Genomic DNA, 23,928 nt, shown 5'->3' on the forward strand with positions numbered 1-23,928 from the left:
CATTTTGAAAGACCGGAGGGAGCCGTCAATACTTACGTCTGAATTGTTAAGAAGCAAAAGTGCCAAAGGCAAAAAAATGTCCAGAGATTTAAATCTGACTATGACACAAAGAAGTGGGAACCATCAGGAAAATCATCAGATTTAATAACTGGCTGATCAATTTATTTTTTTAGGGTGTGGTGTGTATGGTTGGTTTCATTTTGGTTAATGCTTACTCATAGATCATACAGTAAATCAACAAAACACAATAATCCCTGAATAATTATCAGAATTATTGGGGGAAATTTTATACTCTCCCCCAGGGCAGCTTTGGAGGAGGGGAGAGCATAAAATCAGGTGGGATGGTGGCTGGGGAGGGGGGGGGGTGGTGGTTCCCACCACCATTCCGCCTCCGCCAAAATTTAGTCCGGAGCGGGAGGCCTGTGAATGGCCTTCCCGCCCCTCTACCAATTGAGGCTCTTAACTGGGCAATTAACCCCAATTAAGCGCCCTTTCCCGCCACAGCTGCAATTAACCGGTGGTACTGCAGCTGCCGGCCTCTGATTGGCCGGAAGCTCTCCAAGGGCGGGACTTCCAGCGACGGGGTCCTTGATCCTGTTGAAGGCCCACCGGTGTCCACTTAAGTGCCTAATTAGTATGAGATTAGGCAGGCCGTCCGGAGAAGGCACAACGTGGGGATCTCAGCGTTGATTTTTCTGAGCGTCGAGACCCCCGCCACCAGGATATAATCCCGGCCATTGTCTTAAAAGATATTGGTTAAAAGATTCTTTTATCCTCTTGACTCTTCCCATCCAAGTTACTCGAATTTCTGGTGAATTGATTAGGGGATAACTCTGAAGTATCAGAAACGGTCCTTAAAATTTGTGTTGCCTTTTAATCTTCTCATTGAAAGATATTGATTTATGTTGGTGTACAGTTCTCGGGGTAATGGAACCCCTGGGCATCTTCAGCAAGTGAACTTTCTTCTTCGGTGAGCCTCGGCAGTGGGTGCCTGCAGACTATCCCACTGCAGTGGGCATCACAGCTGAGTCGAATCAACTCCTCACTTGACATCTACGCATGCACACTTCTCATTGCAGCCAGCCGCAATTATCGAATCACAGACCAATACAGCACAGAAGGAGGCCATTCAGGCCATCGGGTCTGCACCATCTCCTTCGAACAGCAGTGCAGTCAGTCCCACTCACTGGAGCTTTCACCTCAAAACTATGACTCTTAAATCCAAGGAAGTAAAGGCCAATTGTAGTACCACTAATGTGACATGGGCTTAGATCGACCAACTCAGCAAAGCAAAGAAACTGAGCCAATAAAAACAAGAAATGCTGGAAACACTCAGCAGGTTTGGCAGCATCTGTGGAGAGAGAAGCAGAGTTAACGTTTCAGGTCAGTGACCCTTCTTCAGAACTGGCAAATATTAGAAATGTGAAAGCTTATAAGCAAGTAAAGTGGGGATGGGGCAAGAGATAACAAAGGAGCAGGTGTAGATAGGACAAGGTCAAAGAATAGCTGACCAGAAGGTCATGGAGCAAAGGCAAACAATATGTTAATGGTGTGTTGAAAGACAAAGCATTAGTACAGATAGGGTGTTAACGGACTAAAAATCGAACAGCTGCAAGTACAAACATGAAAAAAAAAACAGTGGGTAAGCAAACTGAACAAACTGAGATGAAATAAAATAAACACAAAAAAAAACTAAAAATAAAAAATAAAATGGGGGGGTGGGGGGGGTGGGGAGCAGTCATGCTCTGAAATTATTGAACTCAATGTTCAGTCCGGCAAGAAACTGAGCCATCAGGGGGACAATGGATGCACTAAACTTGCATGTGAAAACAAACTGGACATACGCTCCGATGTTGCCGAAACCTCTTTAGCTCATGGATTGAATTAGGATGTTCCCTTGATGGGTCAGGTTCTTAGTGCAACCCAGTCGCCATAGTTCATTATGACATTTTTCAACGCAGTTTGCTACTGAGAATTAAGTGGAACCACGACTGGGAATTGTACATTTTGTACCAGCACCCAGTATAAAAATGGTGTAAGGTGACTGTAGACTTGATACCTTACGAATGTCAAATGGGTTAGGGTTAGGATGATCTGCACACCAAGACTGGTCAACATGTGGAATGGTAGGGTAGGAGAGACAAAAGCTGTGGAGTTGTTTAGGGGAGAGTTGGATGCTGAGGGGAGCTATGGGTTTGTTCCAGGTGGATGAGACAAGACAGGCCAACTGCCCTCCTCAGCCGTACATTTTCAGTGATCTTGTAATATTTAAATACTGTGTGGTAGATTTTCTGCTTTGGGTGTAACTGGTGATCTGGATGCAAGTACTAGCTTTGAGAAGCTTTTTTTTTAGAGATACAGCACTGAAACAGGCCCTTCGGCCCACCAAGTCTGTGCTGACCAACAACCACCCATTTATACTCATCCTACATTAATCCCATATTCCCTACCACAACCCCACCTTCCCTCAATTTTCCTACCACCTACCTACACTAGGGGCAATTTACAATGGCCAATTTACCTATCAACCTGCAAGTCTTTGGCTGTGGCAGGAAACCAGAGCACCCGGCGGAAACCCACGTGGTCACAGGGAGAACTTGCAAACTCCGCACAGGCAGTACCCAGAACTGAACCCGGGTCGTTGGAGCTGTGAGGCTAACCACTGCGCCACTGTGCTGCCCATTTTTTCCTCACGCTTTTGTTCAAACTGATATCGCCAAATGCAAAGTCTGCCATGAACCAGTGCAATGGGCAAAGTTTTAGAATTTTAAAAAAAGTTTTGCTTTAAAAACTAGCCCTTGGTATATTTAAGAGTGGTAAACTGGTACCGTTTTATTAATACAGTTGAAAATGGGTTTATCACCAAAAATAAGCATTTTTACTCATAGTGTCTAGAGTGCCACTTGTGAGTGGCCTGTTTTTAATTAACTGTCAGCGAGTTTAAAACATTCGGCAGAACCGTTTGCACGTTACATTGACATATTGTAGTCAATTTCCTAGTAAATTAAAGAAAGAATATATTCAAAAGCTTGTCAGTGTCCTTGCAGCTAAAATAACCAGCTGGATTTTAAGAGCCTCCTTGAAGGTCTAAAAATGGGCCCAATTCATGGCAGGTCACCATAACGATGATTTCGATCTAGGGGCGTGGCCAGTTTTATGGGCAGGGCTAGCTTCCAGTTTGATGTTTTTTTAAACTACTGCAAAAGCATGTGGAAACTCGATTTGCGCTTGCAATTCCACGATCTTCTGCGCCGGTTGGGCTGATTTTGGACGAATTACACTGAAAAAGTCAGTGCAATCGACTGGAAACTCCAGGTGTGTGTGTATGAGCATATGTACGAACATAAGGAGCATGAGCAGGCCATTCGACCCTGCTCCGCCATTCAGTAAGATCATGGCTGATCTGATTGTAGTCTCAACTCCACATTCCCGCCTACCCCCAATAACCTTTCACCCTTTGCTTATCATGAATCTATCTACCTCCTGCCTTAAAAATATTCAAAGACTCTGCTTACACAGCCTTTTGAGAAAGAGAGTTCCAAAGACTCATGACCCTCCGAGAGAAAAAATTTCTCCTCATCTCTGTTTTAAATGGGTGACCCCTCATTTTTAAACAGTGACCCCTAGTTCTAGATTCTCCCACAAGAGGAAACATTCTTTCCACATCCACCCTGTCAAGACCCCTCAGGATCTTATATGTTTCAATCAAGTCGCCTCTTACTCTTCTAAACTCCAGCGGATACAAGCCTAGCCTGTCCAACCTTTCCTCATAAGACAACCTGTCCATTCCAGGTATTAGTCTCGGAAACCTTCCCTGAACTGCTTGCAATGCATTTACATCCTTGCTTAAATAAGGAGACCAATACTGTCCAGAGTATTCCAGATGTGGTCTCACCAACACCCTGTATAACTGAAGCAAAACCTCCCTACTTTTGTATTCAATTCCCCTCACAATAAACAATAACATTCTATTAGTTTTCCCAATTACTTGATGTGCCTGCATACTAACCTTTTGCAATTCATGCACTAGGACACCCAGATCTCTCTGCATCTCAAGGCTCTGCAATCTCTCATCATTTAGATAATATGCTTTTTTATTCTTCCTCCCAAAATGGACAATTTCACATTTTCCCACATTATACTCCATTTGCCAGATCTTTGCCCACTCACTTAACCTATCTATAGCCCTTTGTAGCCTCCTTATATCCTCTTCACAACTTACTTTCCTACCTATCTTTGTGTCATCAGTAAATTTAGCAACCATACCTTCGGTCCCTTCATCCAAGTCATTTATATAAATTGTAAAAAGTTGAGGCCCCAGCACTGATCCCTTCGGCACTCGTTACATCTTGCCAACCAGAAAATGACCCATTTACACCTACTCTCTGTTTCCTGTTGGTTAGCCAATCATCTATCCATGCCAATATGTTACCCCCTACACAATGAGCTTTTATTTTCTGCAATAACCTTTAATGTGACACCTTATCAAATGCCTTCTGGAAATCTAAGTACAGTACATCCACTGGTTCCCCTTTATCCACAGCACTTCTTCAAAGAACTCCAATAAATTGGTAAAACATGATTTTCCTTTCATAAAATCACGTTGACTGCCTGATTACCTTGAATTCTTCAAAGTGTCTTGCTATAACATCTTTAATAATAGCTTCTAACATTTTCCCTGAGACAGATGTTAAGCTAACTGGGCTGTAGTTTCCTGCTTTCTTTTTTAAAAATTCATTCATAGAATGTGGGCATCGCTGGCTAGGCAAGCATTTATTGCCCATCCCTAATTGCCCTTGAGAAGGTGGCGGTGAGCTGCCTTCTTGAACCGCTGCAGTTCATCTGGGGTAGGTACACCCACAGTGGAAGGGGTTAGGTACAACTGAGTGGCTTGCTAGGCCATTTCAGAGGGCATGTAAGAGTCAACCACATTGCTGTGGGTCTGGAGTCACATGTAGGCCAGACCAGGTAAAGACAGCAGATTTCCTTCACAGTGGGCACAGTGGCGCAGTGGTTAGCACCGCAGCCTCACAGCTCCAGGGACCCGGGTTCGATTCCGGGTACTGCCTGTGTGGAGTTTGCAAGTTCTCCCTGTGTCTGCGTGGGTTTTCTCCGGGTGCTCCGGTTTCCTCCCACAAGTCAAAAGACTTGCAGGTTGATAGGTAAATTGGCCATTATAAATTGTCACTAGTATAGGTAGGTGGTAGGGAAATATAGAGACAGGTGGGGATGTGGTAGGAATATGGGATTAGTGTGGGATTAGTATAAATCGGTGGTTGATGTTCGGCACAGACTCGGTGGGCCGAAGGGCCTGTTTCAGTGCTGTATCTCTAATCTAAAGGACATTAATGAACCAGATGGGTTTTTACAACAATCGACAATGGTTTCATGGCCATCATTAGACGAGCTTTTTAATTCCAGATTTATTAATTGAATTCAAATTCCACCTTCTGCTGTGGTGGGATTTGAACCCATGTCCCCAGAACAATACCCTGGGTCTCTGGGTTACTAGTCCAGTGACAATACCCCTACACCACTGCCTCCCTGGTCTGTCTCCCTGCGTGTTGGAGAAAAAGAGATAAAGGGGTTGATGCAATTCAGATCTTTGATAATAATTGTGGAGAGAAGTAGATCCTTTGAACTTAAGTCCAAACTGAGAAACATATGAATTTTTCTGAAGGATGAGGCTTGCCATATTTAAGAGCGGCAAGAAGGATGAAGCTCTTTATAAATGATGTGGTGAAGGTGGTCCAGACTGACACTACACTGTCCAATTAACACTGCAACAGTGGCATCCTTTAACAAGTACCTGCAAAAAATTATTTTTCTAATGCATTAATGTCCTTGCTGAAAGTACTGTGTGTCTTTGAGAGAAGATGCCCTTAAAAGTGCAAGTGAACTAACATAACTGAGTGCAGAAATGCATCATTTCACGTCACTTCAGCTTTTAAGAAAAAATTGAATGTATATAGCGCTTTTCAAGACCGCAGAACGATCCCCAAGCCCTTTGCAGCCAATGAAGTCGTTTTGAAGTGTAGTCACTGTTCTGATGGAGGGATGCGCGTGATAGCCAATTTGTGTACAACAAGCTTCCACAAACCGCAATGAGATAAATGACCGGATAATTAGTTTGCTGGTGTTGGTTGAGGATTAAATGTTGGCCAGGACACATGAAACCCCTGCTTCTCTACAGCACAAATATGAATCTTTGTGGAGAGAGACATCAACTAACATCTGATTAAAAGTCATATCCGTCTGAGACTGGAATACTGCTCACATATCGGAAGTTTCCCAAAAACGTGAACAGGCTATAAGATAAAGCTTATTACTATCTCTCACCTCTCCAGCCATTCTCTCCATTACAACTTGCCAGATCTCTTGATTTATATTAATATTATTCTATGATTGCGGTTCCTCTGAGCTGTCCTCCCTAGTTCCTCCCAAGCTGCAGGTATGCCCCACACCTCCCAGTATAAGAACATAAGAAATAGGAGCAGGAGTAGGCTGTGCAGCCGCTCGAGCCTGCTCTGCCATTCAATTAGATCATAGCTGATCTTCTACTTCAACTCCACTTCCCTGTCCTATCCCCAGCCCCTTGGTGCCCAAAACGTATCCTCACTGGATTGAAAGAAAGACTTAGGCCAAAAGCACTCTTTCCCACAACCTCATAATTATGGAATTCCTCAACCGCCTCAGTCTTCCTGCTCTCCTACGTTATGCAGGATATATAACTTGCTGCTTTCCCTGTCACTCATTGACTTACCTCAAGTCTTCACCTAATCCTTTCAACCATGACTGTCCTCAGGATTATGGACCTTGGCCTGCCATCTAAGTTTCTTCATACAAAGTAAACAAAAGAAAACCGGACAAAGATACACACCATTAAACTGAATTTTAAAAATGGTTAAAGATTGCAATCATTCCTTTCTAGATGTTTCGGTAGGCCATCATTGAAAATATTGCTTGAAAAGGAGTAATATTAAAGGGAGAGTGAGATTAGACTTATATGGAGTAAAATACCAGTACTAATTTGATGGGCCAAATGGTCTATATCTGTGCTGTAACATTCTATGGTAGAACTGAGACTCATCTCGTTTCTCTTTGTTCAACACTAAGTCTAGATTAAAGAAAGGGTGAACTGTTAGCAGGTTGGAAAAGAACAAAATAGACACTACTTTGAGCATAGGCACAGAACTAGACCATCCAGCCTGCTCTACCATTCAAATAGATCCGAGATGATATGTACCTAACCTCCATTTATTTGCCTCAGCACCCTTTCCCTCGATACCCTTACCGAACAATAATCTATCAATCTTCGTCTTGATTGCTCCAGTTGACCCAACATCCAAAGCCTTTTGGGGGAGAGAGTTCCAGATTTCTACAACCTTCGTGTGACGAACTGCTTCCTGATATTCCTTCTAAATGGCCAGGCTCTCTGTATCTACCCTGTTGAATACTTTTCACACTTTGAACCCATCACCCCTCACTCTTCTATATTCAGGGAATACAAGCCACGTTTATGTCACTTGTCCTTGTCAAGAAGCTCACCATCCAGGACAAAGCAACCTGCTTGATCGGCACCTCATCCACCATCTTTAAAGTTCACTCCCTCCACCACCGGCGCACCGTGATACGAGATACAAGATGCACTGCAGCAACTCACCAAGGCTTCTTCAACAGCACCTTCCAAACTCGTGACCTAAAAGAACAAGGGCAGCAGACACATGGGAACACCACCACCAGCAAGTTCCTTCCAAGTCACACACCAACTTGGCTTGGAAATATACCACCGTTCCTTCACTGTCGCTGGGGTCAAATTCCTGGAACTCCCTCCCTAGCAGCACTGTGGGTGTACCTACGCCACATGGACTGCAGAAGTTCGAGAACGTGGATCATCACCACATTCTCAAGGGAAATTAGGGATGGGCAAACAAAAAAACTATTTGGAGGCCATTTAACACTCCCTAAAAATCAATAGAATCAAATAGTGACTTTCAGAAAAAAATGCCTTCACAAAAAGAGTTGTGAAAATGTGCACCAGTCTGAATTAGAATACCATAGTTTTTTGTTCCTAAATCAACAAGAAAGGCACTGTGGACAAAGCTCTAGAACTTTAACAATGATTGCCGTTGTATGGAGCATCAATTGGCGCCACTGTGTCAGCCAATGAGTTGCAGACAGGGTGGGACATTGAGCAACATTTTGAGCAGTTTATTTCACAGCAAACAAGATAAACAGCAAAGTAAACCAAGTCAATTTACAGAGTCTATTTAAACACAGTCTCTACAAACTGCAGCAAACTGATCTCATGACCGGAACTGCAGCAACTTCACCAGATAACAGCAGGATAATTTCTTCCAGGAAATACAGCGAGTGGCGAATAGTTACATGTTACAAATTATGTGCACAAAATCAATCCCAGTCACCCACAGCATCGTGATCTCTGGTGTGGTTGACGAGTGAATTATCCAATCTTCTCCAGTCTATATACAACCGTCATTGTATGACACATTACTCTAAACTCAGGAGCAAAGGCAATGCAGACAGAAGTGTGTGTTGGGGATGCGGGGTGCTTATTGTGTAAATAGTAACATTTTGCGAGTCGGAAAGAATTCTCCTTTTCATCAATCTCATTCGCAAGATGGAATGGTTCCAGAGTCAGAAGGTATTTAGTCACGCATCAGTGACTTTCACTTCAAATTAACCAATTTTCCCTTTTGCTCATTAATGCTTACCTTCCTGTTTAGGTTTGCCCTAAGGGGTTTAGGATTGCACAAAAACTGAACCTGAGCTTCTTGGGACTGAAAACACAACAGTGGAAAGCAGAAGAGTAAAGGCAGAGTAGATTTGCGAAATTATTGGCATTTGGAGATCTTAATTGTTTCTATTTTAGTGCACATTACAAAAAAACCTGAAAACTTTCATATAAATGCACACAGCAATTATTAAAACCCTTTAAAGGAAAAGAGTTTTTGATTATCAAGTCAAAAGCAACCATGTTGTATGATAAAACTGATGATACCAGTTAGTGCTCCGAGAGTCTGATAATGGCAGAGACAGAGGTGTACGGTGGGGATATCACATGCTGAACAAATTAAGCCGAGACCCAGAAATGTGAACAAAACCCATTTTCTGGCCCAGTAGGAAATCAAATCAAAAGCAGTTGTACTGTTGTTATACAAGGCAGTGAGCAAACTCTTTATGGGAGCATTGCAATTGTAGGAAACGTGTAATTTGCGAGGTCAAGCAAGAAAGATGATTCTGGATATCAGAAATTTGGTAGAGGAAAGCTTGATTAATATCCGCCAAAAGAAAGCTTTTAGGATTATGAAGAGAAAAATGATGTCAAAGGACAGGAGGCATGGAAGTTCCAATTTAAACTCAATAAAATGCTGAATAAACTCTCTGAAAAAAGGAAATGATAGATTTTAGGATCCTTAGCTACAGGCATAAAGGACATGTTAACATAAAAGTAATGGGGTGAGGGCATTGTACTGGAGAGCTTTTCAGCTCTCAATAAAACATAGTTTTGGGTAAGACACACTGGCTGTCAATCTCTGGAATCTTGGTTCAAATCCAGACCTTACCGACAGCATAAAAGTCTTATCTCTCTGCTGCCTGTCCTCTGTGAAGTGTGCTTGTCAGTCTTAATCTGGTTGCAAGTGGGCATGGATCCAAAGCCCTTAATTTGATGCTAAGTTAACAATCTCATAGGATGGCATGGGAGATGGAGAAGTGCCAGGCTAATGGGGAAGTGTAATGCTGGAGCAGTAAAGGATGCTCCTTCTGAGGCAGGAGCTGTGGGATAGTGAATGGAATTCTACTCTGCAGCTAACCATAATACTTCTAATTTGTGAATGTTTGGAAGTGGATACTTGGTGGTCAAGATATTAACCAATATTAACCTCCCTCTTCTTGATCAGTACACGATACCCAAAAGACATGACAATGAAATATGAAATGAATACCACATTCACACAGTGATAACTGACACAGGGATATAATACGCACTGCTATATTCATATCACAAGAGAAATACTGAAATGGTGACATGATAATCCTTCTATGGCTTGGCAATGAATATCATGTGCCTATGCTGGCGCATACTACCTGTCAATTTATGCATTCAAAGTTTCATCAGTTATAATCCATCTGCCCACATTCACATACAGATAGGCTAAGGCACCTGATCTCTTATACGGACCTTACCTGTTAACTGCAGAGAATTTGGAAGAGGCCAGCCGTCTGCAAAAAAGTCACACATATAAACTGCATTGTATCTACACAACTTAACTGATATGTTATCTTAAGATACACCACAAGATCACAATTATGGAAGACCATTCAAGTCCATTTTAATTCATCCATTCAAAATGACACTGAAGTTCCCTCACTGTAGAGTTACCAACTTTGTTTGGGTATATTCCTGGAGGCTTCACCGCATGACATCTTGCCTCCAACAGCCAAGGAATCTTTTCTCCCTATCTCCAATGTTTTTAATCACGAACAAACAAAAGTTTTTAAAGCAAATGGGTGAAACAAAATACAATTTTTTTTTTAATGCTCCTGTGAATTTTTCCTGGATTTGCTTGCAGCAGTGTCCGGGAGATTAGTTTTTAATTCCTGTACAACTCCAGGACAATCCTGGAGGGCTGACAACCCCACCTCACTGCAGCATCTAATTGGTTCTGAAATGATTCCAGGATTCTAGAACTCTATACCAGGAGCCCAGACCAATGACTCTGTCTATAGAAGAACTTCTTGGTATCAGTCCAATATGTGCCTTTAACCAATTTGAACCTCTGGGACCCTTTGTTATTCTCTCACAATTTAATTCAATTACCTTTCCACCACCGTTTACAATTTTAAATGCCACTTTTACATTACTTCTGAAGTTCCTCCATTCCAGGCTGAAAATCCCAAGTTTTCTCTACTCTTTCCTTGTAATTCAAACCTTTGACCCTAGGGATCAACCTTGTGACCCTGGCATTTATTAACCATCACTCATCAGTGATGACTCTTCTCTACATTGCCTCTAATACTTCAATGTCTCAAGGACCAAAACAAAAAACACGAACCTCTAGGTTATTTTTGTGGAATTTGAAAATAACATCAAGGCAACATAACGACTCAGGACGTTAAGAGGACTTGGTTCTTAGCGCCATCCTCTGTCCACCAAACAGAGGATTCTGAATTTAGTCCGAGCGCCACAAAACACTCCTGCTAGTTATGTGAGCTTCATATAAAAGCTTACAGAAAAGAGAAATCATATCGAGACAGAACAGAGGATTAAAAGTACTTTTTCAAGCTATTTAATTCATTTATTTTTCAGAATGTGGTCACTGGTACCAAGGCTGGTATATATTGGCCATCCTAGTTGCCCTGAGAAAGTTTGATACAACTAAGTGGTTTGCTAAGCAGTTAAGAGTAAACCATGTTGGTGTGGGACTGGAAGCACATATAGGCTAGACCCAGGTAAGCACAGCACGCTTTCTTTCCTAAAGGGCTTTAGTCAACCAGTTTTTTTTTCAAACAATAACCCAATCATTCCATGGATTTCTTTACTAATACGAGCTATTTATTTCCAGATTTTTCTGAATTCAGGTGGGATTTGAACTCATGTTCTCTGGATTACGACTCCAGATCCCTGGTACTACCCCAGTAAAATAAGCACCATACTACTTTACCTTTACACTCATATTTACATGATCTCATTGTATTTCAATACGTCAAGACTATTCTACATTTTTCTTCTATAGTTGCGCATTTTATTTTTGGCCCATTTTCTCCCCTCTACTTTGAAGATGCTGAACAATGCTGGGTTAGATTCCTATCTGGGCGAGGAACCCTGTGATACCTCAGCCGGCTGGGTTTCACATATCTACTGATGGAACTATGGCCAACTTGCATCCTATTCCCACTTGATGTTCACATGCATGCACTTCCCAACACATGATGATCTGAAGTGGAAACTTGAGCTGATTTCTCCTCCCCCGCCCCACCTTGCTCAGCCCAGAGTAAATGAGTCCAACTATAACCGCAGTACAGTTCAAAAGCAAAATGGTGCGGATACTGAAAATCTGAAATTAAAACAGAAAATGCTGCAAACACTCATCAGGTCAGGCAGCTTTTGTGGAGAGAGAAACAGAGTTAACGTTTCAGTTCGGTGACTTTTCATCAGACCTGAAATGTTGGCCTAAATATTACCGACGCCCCTGCCCCCCCCCCCTCCACAAGTGGCGGGAATAGATGTGGAGGGGAAATAGCAGGGAGCCCTGCCGGGACGGCTCCCTGACGCAGTCCCGCCACCAGGGAAGTTTCCCAGTGGAATATTACCCACGGTGCGGATCGGTTGCCTGCTCCACAGAGGTGGTCAGCCGATTTGCATAATTAAGTCTCCTATTAGGGGGCCATGAAATGGTGCCGCCAGTATTTTGCCAATCGCAGGGAGGCTGTCAGCTTCATGGAGGTGGCTTCCCCGCGGCAGATCAGAGCCTCCATGGTCCAAAGAGGGGGTGCGGCAAGGAAGGCAGCCCATGTGGCCCTACAAACCCCCCCAGATCCCCTCCTCCCTCAGCCACCCTGAATTTATTATTTCTACTTACCCGGTCCAAGGGCACCTTCCAATGTCAGGCACGCTCGAGGTTTCTGAGCTGCCTCAGCAGCACCCATCTCTCCAGGTCATGTTGCTGAGGCTTCAGAGTTGCCAGCCCTTTGAACGGGCTGACAGCGTCAAGAGCCCGCCCAGCATCTTCAACTGAATGGCAGGCCTTGAGGCAGCCTATGATGAGGAGGCCTCTGATATCATCACCGAGCTGGTTTCACTGCCGGCGAGTGTGGACTCAGGACCTCCATTTGGTCCCAACTTCGGGGTCCCAAAGCCCACAGTAAAATTCAGCCTATTAACTCTGTTTCTCTCTCTGCAGGTGCTGCCAGACCTGCTGAGTAATAGCAGCTTTTACTGATTTTATTACCACACTACAGTTCCCCTGACTGAGATCACCCAATTCAGCATAGATTAAAGATCAAACTTTCTGGCTTAATTTCCACACTAGGTGATTGGGCACACTCAACGTTCTTAATTAAAATGGGTCAATGTACATTGTGCGCAAATTGTCCAGCACAGAAAGATAAAAATGTTGATGTTAAAGATATCAAAATGGGGCAACTGAAGTCTATTGTAGAACTTGAAAACTTGTGTTCACGCCAACAATGCAGCATAAACAGTGCCTTTGAATGTTAGCAAAGGATCTTGAAGAAATACCCATATGTAATGATTCGGGGACAGTATCTGAATGCATTGCAGCCAAGTCACCACGCAATGCACGAACACTGTGTGCATCCACTCACCAACTGCCTGTTATCGGAGCTTATATCACGAGATAGATCTGGATGTGGATGACCATTCACATTGAAGCTCATCTATCCACAGAAAACCTTTGTCGAAGGTTATGCATGGAATTAATTTCTTTAATTCTGTCACACGGGGAGAGGCCAGAGAAGCTGGGATTGTTCTGCTTCGAGCAGAGAAGGTTAAGGGGAGGCTTAATGGAAGTGCTCAAAATCATGAAGGGTTTTGATAGATTAACTAAGGAGAAGCTGAAGGGGTGGTAACTAGAGGACACAGATTTAAGGTCATTGGTAAAAGAACCAGAGACGTGATGAGGACGAATTTCTTATGCAGTGAGTTGTTGTGATCTGGAATGCACTGGCTGAAAGGGTGGTGAAAGCAGATTCACTAATTGGGCAAATACTTGAGGGGGAAAAATTTGTAGGGGTATGGGCAAAAAGGCCAATGTGATAGCTTCCTCACACATCCAGCACAGGCACAATGGACTGATTGGCCTTCTGCGCTGTATCATTCTATAATTCTAGTGCATAAACAGTTAAGAACTAGCTTCATTCATGGAACAATGTTCCAGCTTGTTTTTCTTATATTTTTGTTGCAATGACTAGTTGCCTTGTCTAATGCAGTGTTGTCAAACAGTAATTGCTGACTAGATGACAAGGTCGTATTTTATTGCCTATCACGAGCTGCCCAACTAGGTAGTGGGCCTTCTTCGACTGCCGCCGTCATGGTGATAGGCCTTCCACATCCATGCCTGATGTTTACTGATGAATAAAGGCAGTTGGAAAGCAGGGATGTGTGAGGGGGGTGGGCAGGAGAAATTGAAAATCAGGGCGATGTCATGCCAGGGAGAGTCACATATCGTTCCCAGCACTGGTTAAGGCCTAGTTAACATCTAGCCATCCATGAGTAGACTGGAGGTGGTGCATGCCTTGGGTTGCCAACCTTCCAGGTTGGTTCCGGAGCCTTTGGAAATTGAAGCTTAATCTCCTGGACACTGCTGCAAGCAACCCAGGAGAAAGATTGTCCGCGGCTTGAAAGAATCGTACATTGTTTTCATTTTCAATTGTAAAAAATATCAAGAATTGAGGAAAAAAGGCTGTTTGACTGGACAGGGCAGATGGAGGTAGAATAATGAGATGGAACCTCCAGGAATATGCCCAACCAGAGTTGGCAACCCTGATGTGCGGCTGGGAAAGATCTGGTGACTAAAGATAAACAGAGATCCAGGCAAAGAGGAGAATAAAACGATTGCTTGTTACTTAAGTGTACGTGTTAGTCTACAGTATCTCATTTCTAATATTCTTAAAGATGCACCATTAACAGGGTACTCTTGAAAGAAAAAATGCATAACAGAGAAAGGACAGTCACACCTCAGTCTGTGCACACAATAAAGGGATTATCCTGTGGTTGGTGTATAGTGACATTGCCACCTCATTCCATCTACACAATAAAGCTACAGTATTATCCAACGCTACGATTACAGTCCTGTTCACATCTCATTCCATGCACATAATAACAGGATTACGCAGAGGTATGATTACAATACAGCACAATGGGCCAGATGTGTCTTGATTTGCATATAAACAGACTTTAGAATTCTAAGATTTTTGTTGGTAATACGCTCTTTTTACATTGAGAAGAATACAGCCCGGCATGAAAGCACTGTTAACCTTTTAACTGCCAGTGGGCTCTGGGAAATTTTAGTCTCTCAGAACAGGCCATTTTTTTTCCAAGTCACATTGTGAAGCAGAAACAAATGGTAAAATTACAGCAAGAAAGCCAACAGAAAGAGATTTGTTACAGTAGTATTATCCTTCACATTGCAAACACTCAAAAACAAGTCAGAGGAGTAGAGGGGTCGAGAGAGACTTTGGTGTACTTGTCGATAGATCACTGAAGGCAGCAGCACAGGTTGATAAGGTGGTTAGGAAGGCATATGAGATACTTGCCTTTATTAGCCGAGGCATAGAATATAAGAGTAGGAAGGTTATGATGGAGCTGTATAAAATGCCAGTTAGGCCACAGCTGGAGTACCGTGTACAGTTCTGGTCACCACACCATAGAAAGGATGTGATTGCACTGGAGAGGGTGCAGAGGAGATTCACCAGGATGTTGCCTGGGCTGGAGTGTTTCAGCTATGAAGAGAGACTGAAAAGGCTAGGGTTGCTTTCCTTAGAGCAGAGAAGACTGAGGGGGGGACATGATTGAGGTATACAAAATTATGAGGGGCATTGATAGATTAGATAGGGAGAAACTTTTTTCCCTTAGCGGAGGGGTCAATAACCAGGGGGCACAGATTTAAGGTAAAGGGCAGAAGGTTTAGAGGGGATTTGAGGAAAAATGTTTTCACCCAGAGGGTGGTTGGAATCTGGAACGCACTGCCTGAAGAGGTGGTAGAGGCAAAAACCATCACAACATTTAAGAAGTATTTAGATGAGCACTTGAAGCGCCATAGCATACAAGGTTACGGGCCAATTCCTGGAAAATGGGATTAGAATAGGTAGGTGCTTGATGGCCGGCACAGACATGATGGGCCAAAGGTCCTGTTTCTGTGCTGTATGACTCTATGACACAGCTGGAGTACTGTGAGCAGTTATGGGATATATTGGCCTTGGAGGGAGTGCAACGGAGATTTACCAGAATGATGCCGAAACTTCAGGGCTTAAATTGTGAGGAGAGATTACACAAACTAGGGTGGTATTCCCTGGAATTCAGAAGATTGAGGGGTGATTTGATCGATGTTTTCAAGATATTAAGGGGAACAGGTAGGGTAGATAGAAACTATTTCCACTGGTTGGGGGTCTAGGACTAGGGGACAAGGAAAAATTAGAGCCAGACCTTGCAGGAGTGAAATTAAGAAATACTACTACATGCAAAGGGTGGTAGAAGTTTGGAACTCTCTTTTGCAAATGGCAATAGATGCTGTTAATTTTAAATTTTAAATTGATAGATTTATCTAAAGGGATGAAGGGATATGGGACAAAGGCGGGTATATGGAGTTTGGTCACAGATCAGCCATAATCTTATTGAATGGTGGAACAGGCTCAAGGGACTAAATGGCCTACTCCTGTTTCTTTGTTTCAATCCTTGAGGGATACCAGAGATATTGGTGCAGATGATTCTCCGACTACAAATGGACAGATAGGACGAGAACCAGGCAAGGGCGGTCCCACCCAAACGAACAATAAAGGGCAGGCATTGGAGAAGGATGGCGTGGTCAACCGTGTAAAAGGCTGCAGATAGGTCAGGAAGGATGGGAAGGGATACCTTGGTCGCAGGTTGTATAGGATATAAAATGTGATGTCAATAAGAGCCGCGTCAGTTCTGCAGCAGTGGTGGAAACCTGTATGGAGGACCACAGTGCAGCATTCCCTTAGTACTACAATGGAGTGTCAGTCTAGATTTAGTGCTTAATTCTCTGGAGTGGGACTTGAACCCAAAACCTTCTGATGCGGAATGGAGAGCGCTACCCACTGAGCCACAGCTGACACCGACTGGATTACTGTAAATCATGTACTAAGTTCCATATTGATTCCTCAATGCAGGGCATCTGACATCTTCACATCAGTGCTAGAGCATAACATAAGAAAGATTTTTTTAAAAAGCAGCAGGACTAGGCCAGATGGTCCGTCGAACCTGCTCCACCCTTCAATAAGATCAAGGCGGATCTCCTACCTCAACTCCACTTTCCTACACCATCCCCATGTCCCTCGATTCCCTTGTGTCCAAAACTCTAAAAATATCAGTTTTGAGCATTCTCAGCGACTGAGCATCCACAACCTTCTGGGAACTCCAAGGATTCACAACTCTCTGAGTGAAGAAATTTCTCCTCTTCTCAGTCATAAATGGCAGGCTAAGGTCCCATTGGCCGAATCAGGCTGTGTCCCGATTCCAAATTCAGGTTGATTTATATTATAACAACAGAGTTCATGCAAAACAAAACCTTTTCACAACAATGATCCAGTTATTGTGTAAATGCACTTTGATTAATGGTGCGCTGTTCCTTCGGGCTGGATTTTAGGCAGCCGGCAGGGGTCCTAATGCTGGGCCAGAAAGGCGAGGGGAACCTGCCTCAGCCGTTTGGGGGACCTCCAGCTGCATTTTATGGCGCTCAGGCAGATAACTGCCCGACGCCTTCATGAGCTGTCAACCAATCAGAGGGCCAACGGCTCAGCATTAACTGGCCACTTAAACGCCTCAATTGGCCTCCTGGCAGTAAGCCCACCCTCGACCTTCGCCGCCCACAACTTAGGAAGTCAGGAAGGCAACGGGCACCCCACCCCCCACTTCCCTCCCGATTCTATGGAACTAACCCCCGCCACCGCTGCGCCGACTCCCAGCCCACTCCCGAGGGGGAAATCAAATTCTGCCCTTTTTCCGCCATTTCTCTCAGATTAAAGACTGTGCTGCAATAACACTTAATCACATTTGACACAAAGACTTTGAACAGTTGAATTAAATCCAATTAATGTTCAACAAAAAAAAAGAACCCTCCTGATAAGAATTCCTATTTAATCTGTTCCTAACAAATTAAGGGATCATAATGTCTTATATCAGTTGAGGGTTGCCAACCTTCTAGAATTGCTCTGGTGTCTCCAGGAATTAAAGATGAACCTCCTTGACACTGTTGAAAGCACCCATGGAGAAAAATTATGTTTTTTTTTAATTGTTTGAACACTTTTGTTTATTAGTCATTGGAGATGGGGGCAAAAAATGCTGTTTGATAGTCAAGAATTATCCAAATTAATAAAAAAATTATGAAGATTGGACTATGAAGAAAATACAAGCTTTTGTTTTCAGTCAGTTAACGTAACTCAACAAAATCGTCAACTGTAACATTAAGCAAAAGGCACAATCGGCCAAATGGCCATCCTCATTGCTGTATCATTCTACTCTATGATTCCAAATGCTGAAAATCTGAAATAAATACAGGAACTCTCCACCCCTTCCTGTCTATCTGTCTTTTTACCATCACATTCCTTCTCCACTTGGTCAGATTTTCCATGCTTCCCTCAACCTCTGCTAATCTGCTGTAACCATTGATAGCTCCCCTTGACCATCTTTTGATTCCTTCCTGGTCCCATTGCCTCCCCCTTTGCCTTGCACCATTATCCTTTTCATCACTAGACCTACTCCTGCCCTCCAACCAATCACAGACATTTCCTTTTGTCCCTTCCTGCCCCATTCCTTTCCCCTGGCTCTTCACTTGCTTAAAAGCTCAAACCTCTTTCAGTTTTGATGAAAGATCATTGACCTGAAACATTAGCTCTGCTTGTCTCTCCATCGAGGCTGCCTGACTTGCAGAGTGTTTTCCAGCATTTTCTGTTTTTATTTCAAATATTAACTTGGCCATTAACAGGAGGGGAGGAGTCCTAGGCTTTCTGCTGGAATTGTAAGAGGCTAGCCACAATTGCGGACCATGGCAATTGGTATTGCTTGTCAATGAGAGTCTCTATTTTTTCAGTGGCCTGCCTGGAAATTTCTACATTCAGAACTAAACACTAAAATGTTTTTAAAAGCACAATACCATATTCCCCTATTTACTTGCAATATAGAGACAACAGTAAGGTTTTCAATGACATCTCTATTATCACAAAAGGACCTGTCAAACTCACTTGAATGTGCCCTGAGCGTTAAGATCTGTTGCAAAGCCACTTATCACCCTGTAGATGGTGCTGCTATTCCAGATTACCAGAAGTATTTAGCTGCGACAGATTGGTGCATTAAGTGATTAACCCTTTGTGGCTGCTGCAGCAATCTCCCTGCACCGAAATATAACTTTCTTTTTTAATCTCGTAACTTGACTTAAGAAATGATCTGGAGTTCAGTACACTTCCTTAATTCTACTTCCTAATATTTGACATTTTCTGGTGATTACATTTCAAATGGATGGCGTTTGACAGTAAATGTGCAAGTGTTTTGCACACTGGAAGGGATCCTAGCAGTAATCGAAGGGTCAAGCTGTCATTCTCGGTACGAGGTGTTCAGAGTCTAAGTCTTGGACTCCAGGCCTATGTTCCCGGAAGGCAGGACTGTCCTATGAAGAGAGATTGGGGAAACTGGGCCTGTATTCTCTAGAGTTTCGAAGAATGAGAGGTGATCTCATTGAAACCTACAAAACACTAAAAGGGATAGACAGGGTAGATGCAGCTAAGATGTTTCCCCTGGTTGGGGAGTCTAGAACCAGCGGACACAATTTCAAAACAATGGGGAAGCCCCTTAGGACGGAGATGAGGAGAAATTTCTTTACTCAGAGGGTTGTGAATCTTTGGAATTCTCTACCCCAGAGGGCTGTGGAAGCTCAGTCATTGAGTATGTTTAAAGCAGAGATTGACAGATTTCTAAATACCAATGACATAAGGGGATATGAGGATAGTGTGGGAAAAAGGCATTGAAGTGGAAGATCAGCCATGAGGGCGGCACAGTGGCGCAGTGGTTAGCACCGCAGCCTCACAGATCCAGCGACCCAGGTTCAATTCTGGGTACTGCCTGTGTGGAGTTTGCAAGTTCTCCCTGTGTCTGCGTGGGTTTTCTCCGGGTGCTCCGGTTTCCTCCCACAAGCCAAAAGACTTGCAGGTTGGTAGGTAAATTGGCCATTATAAATTGCCACTAGTATAGGTAGGTGGTAGGGTAATATAGGGACAGGTGAGGATGTGATAGGAATATGGGATTAGCGTAGGATTAGTATAAATGGGTGGTTGATGGTCGGCACAGACTCGGTGGGCCGAAGGGCCTGTTTCAGTGCTGTATCTCTAAACTAAACTAAACGTATTGAATGGTGGGGCAGGTTTGATGGGCTGAATGGCCTACTCCTGCTCCTCTGTTCCTATGGAGGTCCAAGAAGCTTTTAGATATTTTTATCTTTGATTAAAATTATCTGCTTAGAGAGGCTGATTTCAGACAATGGAGAGAGAAGGCAAGAAACTTAGCTTGGTGCTCTTATGAAGAGGCCTTTCACATGAAATTATATAGAAATTTTCAGCACAGAAACAGGCCATTCAGCCCAACTGCTGTCTGCCAGTGTTTAGACCCCATATGAGCCTCCTCCCACCCCTCTTCGCCTAACTCAATCAGCACAACCTTCGATTCCTTTCTCCCTCGTGAGTTTATCCAGCTTCCCCTTAAATGCATCTATGCTTTGCTAGCATTACTGCAAAATCATCTTTTTGAAACGCAGCCAATATTTTCACAGAAACATACCTCACTTAGACATCCAGCATCAACTTCTAAAGCGCAGTTAGCATTAATAACTAAACACTGCTTCTTCACTTCGGATGAGCCTTGGGCTGCAGTTCTGTAAAGCTGCATCAGAACAAACCTGACCTCCTCCACGTACTGAGGTTTGGGGTGAGCTCCCCACATAATGGATACTTAGTACTGGGATAAATTCAGTCCCAGTTTTCCTATCTTCAGTTTTAAAAGTTCACCTTCCTCAGCTTTGGCTCTGTCCTGCTTTTAGACGGTAGCTATACTGCCACTTCTGCATTGCTTCTTTCTAAAAATGTATTTGTGAGATATGGGCGATACTGGGAAGTCTGCATTTGCTGCCCGTCCCTAGTTTCCCAAACAATTGTTTTCATAGGTATCGTTTTAGAGGGCACTGGGAGTCATCTAAATAATGTGAGACTGGACTCTGGTGATGGCCAGATGCAATCGGATTCTTTGGAGGACCAGTTTGGAATAATCTGGCAGTTTTTAAAAGTTGTCTTTCCCCTGATGCCAGCCCATACGGGACCAAATTTATGGAGTTCAGCTTCACCACTTGCCCTGGTGAAATATACCTCTGGATCACTTGTGCAATTGCACAATCTCTTTGTTGCTGTACTCTTCGTAGAAAGCTAAAAGTGTCAATGTAACTCAGGGGGTCAGATGTTCAATCCAACTCCATGGCACATTTCAGTAAAAGGTTGCCTGGCTGTTTGTGACTAGAACTCAACTTTTCAGACAGTCCTGACGTGTCCCTTTCCCGCCCTAATCTAACCTAGGGCACTAAGGCCAACTCAACTCCGATTGAGATCAGCTAACTCAACAAAGGCCAGCAACTAAACCTGGGACCTTCCTCGTCTGCAATCTACTGACCCGATATACTCAGTGAGCCATCAAAGGGGCATTGACTGGTTGGACTGGAACTGCCTCAATTATGTGATTCTCACTTGGGTGTTGGAATCTGCAGTGGAGGTGCAAGCACGTCATTTAAGGATGACATTTTCAGTGTCTCTTTACATGATCTAGGTCGGGGAAGGGAGAGAGAGTATGTTCTGTTCAAAAGTGTTTTCCTGTTTATTTACCCTCTCCTTCAGGAGATCTCTGCAGACCAAAAGCAATTTTCATACACTTCCATTCAATCAACTTCAGCTAAACACTTGTGGAATTAGATTGGAATCTGTTTGAGTGTAAAGAATAATGCCCATTGACAGCTTGCCTTGTACACTTAGTACCTTCCATGAATTAGCTGGCATTTTTCTAAACCGTGCTTTACCAAGGGATTTGTCCCTGCTTTGACCTTTATTCTAACACTTCACAAGACTTTGAATTTTTGCAGCACAAAACTCAAGAAAGGTCTGGGGCCTAACTCCACCACACAATTCTGCATTTCATTCTGTTAGAAAGTCAGGTCTGGGACTTTTATATCTTTCGAAACATTTTTTTCATGCGAATATTGTGCTCATGTGAATGTAATGACAAGGGACATTCATGCTGGAGAATGGGCCATGCTAAATTTTGGATATTGAAATATGTTATTGGCGGATGTGGTTGGCGCTGACTCTGTAACGTTCAAGAGGGAGTGGAACCAGTCCTTGACTGGGGCAGAAATTGCATTATAGCGAAGATAAGTGGCTTTACAGACAACACTTGGTCCATGTGATCTTCTGGACTGGTTTGGATCACCTGAGGGGAGGGTTCAAGAGGAACTTTCCAGATTATTTTGTCCCCTTTTTGGGCTAGGGTTTTTCTATGGTTTTCTTGGGCCTCTCCCATGGAATTATGTGGGTAGGATGTGTCTGGTCACGAATGCTCCAGTTGGCAGGTCTCTTCCCGCCCATCAACTCTGCACGATCGTGTGGCACTCGGTATCAGTATCAAGGACTGCCTGCACAAGTTACATGTTCAGATACAGTGTGAAGTGCCTCTATTCTACCCCATGAAACTCCTCCGGTCAAAGTGGCCCCATGGCACCAGGGTGACCTTTTTCTTCTCCGCATTAACCTCCCTGACCAGTTAAATTTATTGTCAACTGCATACCAACTAGAGCCAATTTTGTTCTGAGGAACCATGCAGATGACTAAGTGGCAGAGGGACTAAGCTGATAGACAGCTAATCCATTGTGCTCTGCAGGCATGGTTTCAACTCCAGTCCTTGTTGTTAGTTTATTAGGAAAGTATGTTGTGAAGAGGATATAAGGAGATTGTAGACTGATATAGATAGGTTGAGTGAATGGGCAAAAATCTGGCAGATGGAGTATAATGTGGGGAAATGTGAAGTTGTTCACTTTGGCAGGAAGAATAAAAAAGTGGAGTATTACTTAAATGGAGAATGACTGCAGAATCCTGAGATGCAGAGGGATCTAGGTGTTCTAGCGCATGAGTCACAAAAGGTTAGTATGCAGGTACAGCAAGTAATAAAGAAGGCTAATGGAATGCTATCCTTTATTACGAGAGGAATTGAAAATAAAAGTAAGGATGTTATGCTTCAGTTATACAGGACATTGGTGAGACCACATATAGAATATTGTGTGCAGTTTTGGTCTCCTTATTTAAGGAAGGATGTAAATGCATTGGAGGCAGATCAGAGGTGGTTTATTAGATTGATACCTGGAATGAGCGGGTTGTCTTATGAGGAAAGGTTGGACAGACTGGGCTTGTTTCCACTGGAGTTTAGAAGGGAGACTTGATTGAGTTTATAAGATCCTGAATGGTCTTGACAAGGTAGATGTGGTAAGGAAGTTTCCTCTTGTGGGTGAATCCAGAACTAGGGGACACAGTTTTAAAATTAGGGGTCGCCCTTTTTGGACAGAGATGTGGAGAATTCTTTTCCCTCAGAGGGTTGGGCAACTTTGGAACTCTGTCTCAGAAGGTGGTGGAGGCGGGGTCATTGAATATTTTTAAGGCAGAGGTAGATAGATTCTTGATAGACAAGGGAATCAAAGGTTATCGGGGGTAGAAAGGAGTGTGGAATTCGCGACAGAAACAGATCAGCCATGATCATATTGAATGGTGGAGCAGGCTAGAGGGGCCAAATGACCTACTTCTGCTCCTAATTTGTATGTTCACATGCTTTCTATCAAATGGGTTAGTGGCTTATTTGAAAGGAGCTGTTGCAGACAAGAAACATAGGAGCCTTTCATCTCAACCGTCTGGGCTGGACGTAAACCCCAGTACCTTCAGTCAAAGGCTTTTCCATGGAACAATAGCAGCATGAGACTATTTTTTGGAGGAAAGGAATGGAAAAGGGGTCAATATTAGGGGGACGATACACGTAAAATAAAAGCTACAATGTGCTGCCCATCATTTTTGCATTTGTCTATGTTTAGAAGAAGAAGGTGTATCTGTTGATGAAAAGATATACTGCTCCAATTC

General features: G+C 43.4%; 1 protein-coding gene across 7 annotated transcripts in view; it reads right to left on the reverse strand.

Annotated features, from left to right (window-relative positions):
* LOC137350649 (CUGBP Elav-like family member 4) overlaps positions 1–23,928 on the reverse strand; it is an 856,190-nt gene that overhangs the window by 116,078 nt on the left and 716,184 nt on the right. For 4 of the 7 annotated variants that reach the window (XM_068015445.1, XM_068015442.1, XM_068015447.1 and 1 more), the window contains one exon: positions 10,210–10,245. The exons of the other annotated variants lie outside the window; for them this stretch is intronic. In XM_068015445.1, coding sequence (XP_067871546.1) covers positions 10,210–10,245 — 36 coding nt within the window. The remainder of the gene's footprint in view (positions 1–10,209; positions 10,246–23,928) is intronic. 7 annotated transcript variants of the gene reach the window in all.

This window comes from Heterodontus francisci, chromosome 35 (genome assembly GCF_036365525.1).
Source record: "Heterodontus francisci isolate sHetFra1 chromosome 35, sHetFra1.hap1, whole genome shotgun sequence".
Lineage (NCBI taxonomy): Eukaryota > Metazoa > Chordata > Chondrichthyes > Heterodontiformes > Heterodontidae > Heterodontus > Heterodontus francisci.